A 10944-nucleotide genomic window follows, 5' to 3' on the forward strand; every position below is an offset into this window, starting at 1 on the left:
AGGATGTATTTTTTAAATTAAAAAAATGGAGAAAGAGGGCTTCACAAAATGAGATAAATAAAAGCTTAAGACCTTAGTGATTTGGGAAATGAAAAAATAATAATAACCATCGTTGAACTGCTGACTCATCATGCCGCTATCGATCACAACATCCATCTCGATCATATCTCGACTATCTACTCGATTGATCTACACCATCATCAAACACTCATCGATGAAATCAAAGCTACCATGCCTTCATCCATTTGCCCGGATAAATCACCTAGTCGAGTGCATGATAATAATGCTAGTATTATCCTTAGCTAAGGGTATAAAGCCTTAGCCAAAGGCTTAGGCAAGGGCTAGTCTCTTTACTCTGTGCACCAATTTTGTTAAAATCAAGCTCACAAAGAGAGAGAAGAAGAAGAAGAAGAAGGTAGGGGAAAGGGGAGTGAGAAGAAGAGAAGACGAAGGAGAAAGTAGGAGGAAAGAGGAGTGAGAGAAAGAGAAGGTGAAGAAGAAGGTAGGAGGGAGGAAGAAAAACAATAAGGAAGAAGGATAGGATAGAAAGAAAAGCAAGAAGAGGTTATCATCATCAACAACCCTTGCATAGGAGAGCACCACTCCAGCTTTCATAAACTTCATCCACCCTCTTGTCTCTAGCATTCGTGGAATGGCTCCTTCTCTCTACAAGGTCTCGATTTTGCAAGGAACCCTTCTAGCCACTCGAGGCTTCCAATCAAGACCGACACAGCATGAAACCTAGCATAAAGGACTCCCTATCTACAATGGTCTCGAAAAGAGACAAAACTCTAGAGTGGTGAGTATGAGAGTTACAAATGTGGACAATACACCGTCGCATATAACACAAAATCAGGTTCTTTCGTAGACTAATGTGCATTTAATACAAGGATTAAGAACATAAATAAAAGATTATTTAATATTCAACGAAGAATTTATAGCTTAACAAATGGAAAAAAATAAAATTCAATAGAAAATGAATGTTAAAATAAGTAGGAACTATTAAAGTAGAATTTAGTTTTTGAAGGGAATGATAAATTACATGATATCATAATGCATCGAATTAAATCTTACTTTAACTGTATATATGTAAAGTGCATCAAATAAATCAATTTTTAACTTAGGAATGATCATTAGAAAAATCTACAAGAAATTAAGAATCAAGTAATTACACAAGAAATATTTTCTTAGTATTTATAAATTATGTAGATATAGAGAAATATTTTTTGGTATTTATAAATTATATAAACATAGAAAAATATTTTTCTTAACATTTTTGAGTCATATAAATATAAGAAAAAGTAAATTAAAATCAAAATTAGGTCATTAAACTTGTTGAATAAAAGTATAATCTTTAATTTAAAAAATATCACTAATATTAATTAAGTTAAAGTTATTAACTTACGTATATAGCCATTAGAAATTATTAAATTGCATACTTAGCTGTTATAAGCTTAGGATATTCAAATCGACTCACTTGTTAACAAGATAAAGTAAAGTACAAACCCTAGTTCATGAAGTAACCAAAAATCCGATACAATTCCTTTTCAAGTAAATAAAATATTAAACTTCCTAGAAAAAATACTTGCCTTGATAGTTTACGTAGCTTCCAAGATAAAAATCAAGATTCCAAGGTTTCCAACTTAGCTTCCATGAGTTAAGAAAAATCTTGACAATATCCTAATTCATGGAAATTCAGTAAAATAATTGAGACTCATAATAGGGTCAATCAACCAACCTTCGACAAAGGTTTAAATCAAGAAAAGTCATGAGCAAAGACCAAAACAGATTAGAAAATTTAATAATAATCAAGGAAAGATCCGACAAAGGAAAACTAATTAGAATTTAGATTTCAAAAGGAGACTTAGAAAATCCGAAGGGAAACTAGGAGAAATCTAAGAATGGGATAAGATCAAGTTGGAAAGAATTGCCACTAGGTTAAAATCTTACTTTAACTATCTCCCTAATGTGTAAAAAATTTGCTTTAAAAATAGATTGTGCTTGCAAATGGTATATACAAGTTACTTCATGCACTTAGAAAGTTTGATTGAATTGATCAAAATATTAATGTACAAAATTTACAACACGATAAAAAGAAAAGCACGCAAGACCTCCCCCAAGGCTAGCTATGGATCCCTTCACCAAAGGGCATATCTTTCATTATTCCATTGTGCATTTTAGTCTTCATGTACGTGTTATCCTTCCTTCACGTCTGCGCATCAACCTGTTGCCGTATTTGTGGCTGACGTGCCCGTCGCCTATTGATTGATCTTTTAGCTAACACGTGGAGTGAATCGCACCGGACATCTCTGACTGTCGTGTCGCACTTTGATATGTGCACCGGATGTCTCTAACTAGCGTGCTCTCACGTCGACTGCATTTGCTGTCCTTATTTCACTTCATTAATATCGTACAAGTTTCCTTTCCTTATGACTGCGAGATTCACTATCCTAACCTATTTGATGCAGTTGTGATGGAGTGTTATTGTGCTCACCACTGATTCTCAGAGAAGGTATCAGATTGCTGTGACATGTGGAGGACTCTCTACTTCTATATTCACGATGCAGCCCAATTGTGGTCATGTACATGAAGACAAAGAGAATGAATGGTTTGGCATAGTGTCATAGTTGAAGAAAAGGAAGTATAAAACACATGCTACTCCGTGTGGTGGATACTAAGGTCGTGCTTGGCGAAGCACAAGACCGCGTATATGTCTACATCATCTTGGTTTGCTCAAGACCTACTGATGGCTCAAGTGGATAGATCTTCTCAGCTCTAGTGATACTGAACACCCTCACATGCTCCTAGCCAGAAGGGGCAAGTGTGTGGGTGGAGAGAGGGCATATTAATACTCTTTCATTATTGGTGGATTTGGTGTGTGTCATCAATTCACATCTTCTGGCGATCTAAACCTTGGTGTGCCCAACGCCAAGTTTATACTGAGACAAGTGACATGATGTGTTCATGTGGTCTAACATGAAGGACCCGAAGGGGATGCTGATGCTCTAGTGGAGGAATCTTGGTGTCACAACAAGCTATCCATGGAGCTTGTGTGGTTACACGAGATGCGTGTGGCTAGCTCAACTACTTTGCTTTCAGAGACGGCTTAGGGCATTTGGACTTCTTCTTCAAGACACATCCAGTGAAGTGCACATTGCTAGAGTATCCCTAGTACATATTGGGTATTCTTGTTCCTTGTTTGTTTAGCCGTGCTCTGAGAGAGGATGCTAGAAGTGGTCATATCACAGGTTCATGAGCGCCCATAGCCTAATTTATGGGCACTCTCTTTATTATTTATTTGGTAATTGGCTGGTCTATTTTGTGATAGGACAACTCACTTTACTTTTGTCTATAAAAGGAGGGAGCGTAGCTATGGTGGCCACTGTCCATTATCCATCCATTTATATACTAACAGATTCTTGGTATGGAGAGGAGGAGCTTGTGGAGTGTGAACCAACAATCAACCATTGTACTCTTATCATAGTGTATTCCTATTTCCGATCACATCTTGCACATTTGTCTATTTCATCGATCTTGTGTCATCCATTATTCCACTGCATGTTTTGCTTTTCTAATAGGAATGACCAAGACCCTTTGTTGCGAAGTGGACTCCAAAGAGTCTAGGCAACAAACCTCATGTTATTCGAAAGAGTATTGAGCGGCATTGCCTAGAAAATCCTCTCAATGGACCACTAAATCGTGCTACTAAGGATGACTTAGAGTGGGCACATCACATTCTTTCATAGCTTTTCAAGTTGGATACATACCTTCCTCTGTTATTATGGGATTCAATACAACTATCTCTAACATCATACATGTGTCTCTAGCACCGTATATTTGAACACCCCCTCTAGTGCTAGCTCACCCTCTAGACAAGTGCACCTAAGGATGTAGGTCTCTTCCCTCCCCTCCCGAGTGTCTATATGGCTTCTAGCTCATGCAATGTCAAACAAAGTGTAGGCAACTTTTACAAAATACCTTTAAAATCTTATTCATAAGATGGTGAAGATTCTAGTACAATGCTTGCTTTTTTATTCAAACAATCTATCGATGTATCCAAACTTCTTGTCATTTTTACGTCTTGGTTTTCCTTTGTTCCAACAATTTTACTTTTTGTATCCATTTCTTCCATATACCTTGCAAATAACCTTTGAAAAATAATCTTTATTGTAGAGTATGATTGCTATTAGGCTCGATGTAAATTCTTGATTCTTTACCTTGATCTTGCTCTCTTGCTCATACAAAGCAACTTCCACTGCATTGAGCTTTCTATCAGGTACCTTCCTTAACGTAACCACAACTTATTCATAGCCTTTGTCTAGCTTATTAACACTGCTTAAGAGCAGAACTATTGCTTCATCTTCTTCAATATCTTTTGTAATGGATGAGAGTTACATTTTTAGGCTTTTAAACTTGTTAATAAGTGATATTAGAGAATCAGAGTCATTTAAGTCCAATCTTAAAAAATCCATCAAAAGATGAATTTTTGAATTTTTTGCTTATGAACCAAAAATTTTATCAAATTCTTCCCATACTTCTTTTGCCCCTTATATACTAGAGATGTGATGGAGTACATCAGGAAGAATTTTATCAAATTCTTCCCATACTTCTTTTGCCCCTTATATACTAGAGATGTGATGGAGTACATCATCTGAAAGGCTCAATGCAATAATTGCCCATGCTGTGGTTTTTTTCTTCTCAATTGCGGATCATTAGAATCTTCTACTTCTTCAAACAACTCCCATAAGTCCTTGCGCATGAGATAGTACATAGTTTTACTCACACAGTAGTGTCCAACTCCGATTACAAAAAAGAAGGGAATATTTTTGGAGATTACACAGGATTTGATCGATGAATCAATAAAACTCACATACAAACTCCTCATATCTTTTTACAATATCAATCTCCAATCATTCACATATGTGAATTGCCCTTTTAAAAATAAACCTGGTTGAACAAATAGCAATGTGAAAACAGCTTTGTGGAAACCACTTTAACCCAATGTGAACAAGGTCTTAAAGAAACATGTTTGAAATATTATAAGTGTGAAAGAGGTCAAGTTAGAGGGGCTTTAACCTTAGCCTTTAGAAAGAAAGGCTTAGCAGAGAAGAATTCAAATGGAATCCCGAACTTTGAGTGGCAGCTATGGAAGCTCCTACAACCTCGCAACCTCCAAGAAAGAGGTTAACTTGTCACCTACTGCCAAAACCCTGAAACAACTGTTGCCTTGCAGACGATGCACCAAAATGGCTGTTGCCTGTCCTAGGATGCACTCTCCCTGCTGTCCACAGCCCAGGCTGCCTAGAACAGGCTCTCACAACCTTGCATGGCGTGGTCTCTCCCGATATGCCAAGTGGTAAACCTGCCCATGCATAACTCAGCCTCTAGAAATGAATTTCCAACAAATAATGATTGTGGAAAATGGCAAAATGCTTGGCTCCGCCCACCAGCCTCAAATTGTAAATTCCTAAGCCCTATGAACTTCAATGTGTTGAAACATCCACTAGTACCTGTCCACCACAACTTTTGTCAATATCCCCCACTGCCCAAGCTAGGGTTTGCCTATCACCATGAAAAAAATTCAACTTATTCACACGCGCGCAAGTTAATTGTCCCAATGGAATAAGTTGAAATTTCACAACCCCCGTGACAACTGGACCAATAAGTCTCAGTGTTTGCAGATTTCCAAAAGGAAGAGACTCAATCATCTGTGATCAGAAGGGCTTGCAATGGTTGAAAAGAAGCTCATGGTTCTATCCTCACTATCTGATGCTGAATTTATTCTCTCTCGATTGCTATTTTTAGCAATCTGGGGGTACAGCTGCCTTATATGTGAGCCCAGTTGACTGGGCTTAATATATCATATTTACACAGGACTTCCTACATCCGTGCGTGAGTATGATTGAGGTATTGGGTCCAAGTGCACCAAAAGCAGTATGTGCAGGTGACTGATAAAGGCACGTCACTGTTCACAATAGTCATGAGATAGCACAGAACTCACCTAGTAAGTGGACTAGGAAAGAGCATGCTATTCTGTCAGTGTCCACACCACTTTGCAGTTCTCTTCTCACATGAGCATGGGAACAGTATATGAGTCCATCAATATCATGTTTAAACATCAGAGTATATGTTTATGTTGGACATTGTATGCATGCCCTCTCCTTGCATAAGCATGGCAATACCAAGTGTATATGAAACCATCAATGTCGTGTTTAAACATCAGAGTATATGTTAGACATCAGGATGAATGATGCAGGATGCTTTTCATCCAATGTCATTGCACAATCAAATAATTTTTCACCAAACTCCAGATTACCCAACTTATGACAAGCAGATAACATAGTTTTCCACGTTACTAAATCAGGCTGATATGGCATTTTAGCTAAGCTTGACAATGCTTCATCCAGTTGGCCAGCACGAGTAAGAATATCAACCATGCAGTTGTGGTGCTTTAGAGATGGAGCAAAGCCATAGTCTTTGCACATGGCCTCAAAAAACTGCTGACCCTTATCTACAAGACCTGCATGACTGCATGCTGTAAGAACATTAAGAAACGTCAACCTATTTGGTTGTATGCCCTCCTGCCGCATTCCCTCAACACACTCAAAAACAAGCTCTGTTTCACCTTGACGGGCAAAGCCTGAAATCAATGAATTCCATGCAACTAACCCTCGAACTGGCAACTTGCTAAAAACTTCCTGTGCCTCTTCAAGTGAGCCACACCTGGCATACAGGTTCACCAAATTTTCACCAATCACCAGATCTTTGTCTAATCCTCTTGCCATCACCTCAGAATGTAGTGCTCGACCTTTGTCTAAGGCTCCAATGTTGATGCAAGCTTTCAAACTACTAATAAGAGTCACACAATCTCCAGGCATGCCTTCCACTTGCATATGTTCCAAACAGGCCAGCCCATCTTCATTGAGTCCATGTTCAGCATACCCTGCAATAAGAGCAGTCCATGGAATAGCATCTTGAACTATAAGTTCATCAAATACATCCTGCGCCTCTCCAAGCAATTCACATTTTGCGTACATAACCACCAGCATACCACCAACAGGAGGTTCCCCATCAAAACCTTCTTTAATGATCTCAGCATGTATTTCACGCCCTCTATCCAGTGCCCCTATGCTAGCGCATGCCTTCAATAAACAGACAAAGGTCACAGGATTTGGATGGAATCCCTCTGCCAGCATCTGCTTTAAACACTCAAACGCAACTTCACCAAGGCCTTGTTCTGTGTAAGCATCAATCAATGCAGTCCAGGAGACTACGTTTCGAAGTTGTGGATGGTCAAACACATCCCAAGCTTCCAAAAACAAGCCAGATTTGGCATACATATCAACCAAGGTGCTCCCAACAATGGGGTCTTGTTCGAACCCCTCTTTAATCAAATCATTATGTACCATTCGTCCTTTGTTTACATCTCCCACACTGGAGCATGCTTTTAAAATACATGTGAACGTGACCGTGTTTGGAGAAACCCCCTCTAGTTGCATCCTTTGTAAGCAATGTAGTGCTTGCTCACAGAAATCATGTTCAGCATAGCCTGCAATTAATGCAGTCCATGAAACAACATTCTGATCCCCCAAGTCATCAAAAACTTCCCACGCTTCATGAAATGCACCACATTTGGCATACATATCTACCAAAGAGCTTCCAACCAAACCTTCTCCTTCATAACCATCCTTTAATATTTCAGCATGTAACCTTTGACCACTACATATGTCTCGAAGGGAGCTGCATGCTTTCAAGCTGCAGACATATGTGACATCATTTGGAAGCACACTTTTGGATTGCATTGATTCCAAACAACCTAAGGCTCTCTCACACAATCCATGTTCAGAATACCCCGAAATAAGAGCAGTCCATGAGACCACATTTTGAACTGGCAAATCCTCAAACACATCCTCTGCTTCAAGAAGTGAACCACATTTCGCATACATGTCTATTAGAGTGTTTCCAACTGATATATCTGCTTCAAATCCATCTGTAACAATCATGGCATGTACATATCTCCCCCTATGAATGGCTCCTATATTGCCACAAGCTTTCAAAATGCAAACATACGCAACAGGATCAGGATAAACGCCCTCAAGTTGCATTTGTTCAAAACAGTCAAGTGCTTCTTTGCAACAACCATTTTCAGTATATCCTGTCATGAGTGTAGTCCACACAGCCACGTTATCCTTGGGAAGTTTCTTGAACAGTTCTAGAGCTTCTGCAAGAAACCCACCTTTGGCGTATGCTGCAAGTAGTGTAATCTGGGGGTGTATCTCCTGGACTGGTAGCTTATCAAAAATGATATGTGCCTCATCAATAAAGCAGCATTTTACATAAACATGCACTAAACTGCTTAGAACGACAGAATCTCTGTCAAAACCCTGTTTGACAATGTCGTCATGTAATTCTCTTGCCTTATCTATTGCACCTAGGCTGGCACAAACCTGCAGGCTGCACACTAAAGCCATTGTTCCCATCAATACACCTTCTCTCTGCATTCTTTCTAAAATTGACAATGCCTCTTCAGCGTATCCTTGTTCAGCATATCCTGCAATCAATGCATTCCATGTGGAAGCATCCTGAACCTGCAGATCATTGAACACTTCTTGTGCCTCTGCAAGAAAGCCACATTTGGCATACATGTCCACCAGAGAAAAACCAACACAAATCTCTTTCTCAAGGCCTTCTTGCGCAATATCAACATGCAAAACTTGGCCTCTATCTATGGCTTCTAGACTGGCACATACTTTCAAGCCACAAGTAAAAGTGACCGAGTTCAGAGGAATGGATTCCAGTTTCATAACTTCCAAACATGCTAGGGCATGCTCAGCTAACCCATGTTCTGCATATCCTAATACCATCACATTCCACAAGACTACATCTTGTACTGGTGACTTGTTAAAAAGCTCTTGTGCTTCCACAAGTGAGGCACATTTAGCATACATATCAACCACAGTATTGTTAACATAATGATGTCTCTCAAATCCTTTTTCCACAAGTTTATTGTGTGTTTTTCTACCCCTGTCTGTATCTTGCAAGTAACCACAAGCCTTCAAAATGCAAATGTATGAAACTTCATCCAAAAGCATGCCTTCCAACTGCATCTGTTCTGAGCAAAGAAGTGCTTCTTCACATAGCCCGTGCTCAATGTACCCTGTCATAATTATGTTCCAAGAAACAACATCTCGAACTGGCAGTTCTTCTAACACTTCTCGTGCTTCTGCCAGATAGCCGCACTTGGCATACATACCCACCAGAGTGTTGCCAACCATAAGCTCGTTTTCATGACCCTCCGATGCAATCCCAATATGCAGCTCTCGACCCTTATCTATGGTTCCCAAATTTCCACAGGATTTTAAGCTGCATACATAAGTCACGATGTTTGGAGAAAGGCCCTCTGATTCCATTTCTTCTAAACAAATCAATGCTTCCTCATCAAGGCCATTCTCAGCATATCCTGCAATCAATGCAGTCCATGAGACCACATCTCGATATTCAAGCTGGTCGAACACTGCTTGTGCTTCAAGAAGCAAGCCACATTTGGCGTACATATCCACTAGCTTGTTGCCAATAGTAAGATATTTTTCAAACCCCTTGCAAGCAATCAGATTGTGCATTTCTTGGTCTCTTTCCCTACAATTCAACAAAGTACAAGCTTTCACTAAAGTCAAAAATGTAAATTTGCTAGGATTGACCCACTCATCAAGCATTTTCTGGTACAAGTCAAGGGCATAAAGACAGTCTCCAAAGTCACTATACCCTTGTATAAGAGATGTCCATGAAAACTCATTCCGATGAACCAATTTGTAAAAGAGCTGTTGTGCGTCAGACAGACCTCCACACTCCACAAGCACCGAGACAAGGTAATTGCCAGGCCCTTCGAGCATTTCGATCCCATAATTAAAGACATGCATCTGCATGCGTTTGGCATGCTTCAAATCCTTATGCCTTCTGCACTCTTGCATGGCATAAACAAACGTTTCGACAAGTGGCGGCTCAACCGTTTGTTCAAACGACGCAAGGATGTTCTCCACGCTCAGCATCTTCCATCCGGTGTCTCGGACTTGAGGATTCAAGGCACAGCTCACATGGAGATTACGGCTATACCCTGCTTCATTGTGCCCAAAGTCACAACAAGCAAGATAAGGGCCTATCTGACCAAGCAAGTTCATGTTTATTCAAGCCTTGAATGCTGCACTGGGCCTTCTGAAACCTGCAGCTTCAAACGAAGCATATATGTCCTCTATGCTCAGCATCTTCCAACTCGTATCCTGCAGGTGAGGTCTCAGGCCAAGATATCCACAGTAGCCAGCTTTGTTGTGCACAAAGGCGCGCCAAGCAAAAATTGGGCCTATCTGAACAAGTGAGGCCATGTTTTCTCAGGCCTTATAACCTGCAGCCGTATGCCTTATGACACGAAGTTACATAGGTGATCCACTTGGCACACGGTATACGTCGTAGCTGCGCACCTGTTTCCCATCCTCTTCTCAGAGCTTGAAAGCAAACCATGGGGAGTCATTGCTTATGAATGGGGTCTGGCCTAGCCTGCTTGATGCCCCCATCCATGCACGATGATGGAAGGTCGGCAGGCTCTCGACACGTTTGTTGTCTTTCAGTTGAGAAGTTCACAGGCCTGATGGCCATTGAGTAGAGGGTGAGTTTGAGTGGAACATTTATTGTGACAAAAATCCCAACTTTTGTGTCCCCCATCATTAATTCTCCCAAGGAGCAAAAAATCTCAATTATTCTATTGGCCAGCATTTGGAACCCATAACACACACAAAAAAGACTTTGCACTCTTCCGGTCCACGCACTACTCGTGTTTGGTGGGCGTTGTGCACTTCGCTACATGCGGAGGAGAGACAGAGCCACTGTTAGATCAGCAAAGAGGGAACACTTTGTCAATCGAAATTTTGCACCATTTTGTGCTTCACAAGTTGA

The 10944-nt window shown here is 40.2% G+C and overlaps 1 protein-coding gene across 1 annotated transcript; it reads right to left on the reverse strand.

The window, feature by feature from the left end:
• Nucleotides 1–4936: 4936 nt before the first annotated feature.
• On the reverse strand, nt 4937–10667 carry LOC148042147 (pentatricopeptide repeat-containing protein At3g02330, mitochondrial-like). Its single transcript, XM_087685722.1, has 2 exons — nt 9763–10667; nt 4937–9636 (listed from the first exon to the last, which is right to left on the reverse strand). The coding sequence occupies exons 1-2, from the start codon at nt 10173–10175 to the stop codon at nt 6213–6215; spliced, it is 3837 nt and encodes a 1278-aa protein (XP_087541848.1). The 5' UTR covers nt 10176–10667; the 3' UTR covers nt 4937–6212.
• Between the last annotated feature and the right edge of the window lie 277 nt (nt 10668–10944).

This window comes from Lygodium microphyllum, chromosome 1, assembly GCF_053477565.2.
Source record: "Lygodium microphyllum isolate KBCC chromosome 1, Lygodium_microphyllum_v1.1.10, whole genome shotgun sequence".
Classification (NCBI taxonomy): Eukaryota; Viridiplantae; Streptophyta; class Polypodiopsida; order Schizaeales; family Lygodiaceae; genus Lygodium; species Lygodium microphyllum.

What these genes read in the sequence shown, in the direction of transcription:
- LOC148042147 (XM_087685722.1), bottom strand. Translation starts at nt 10,175, where the DNA reads ATGAACTTGCTTGGTCAGATAGGCCCTTATCTTGCTTGTTGTGACTTT. An exon ending in TGGACATCTCTTATACAAGG is followed by an intron (nt 9,637 to 9,762) that starts GTATAGTGACTT and finishes GTTGAATTGTAG; the next exon opens with GGAAAGAGACCAAGAAATGC.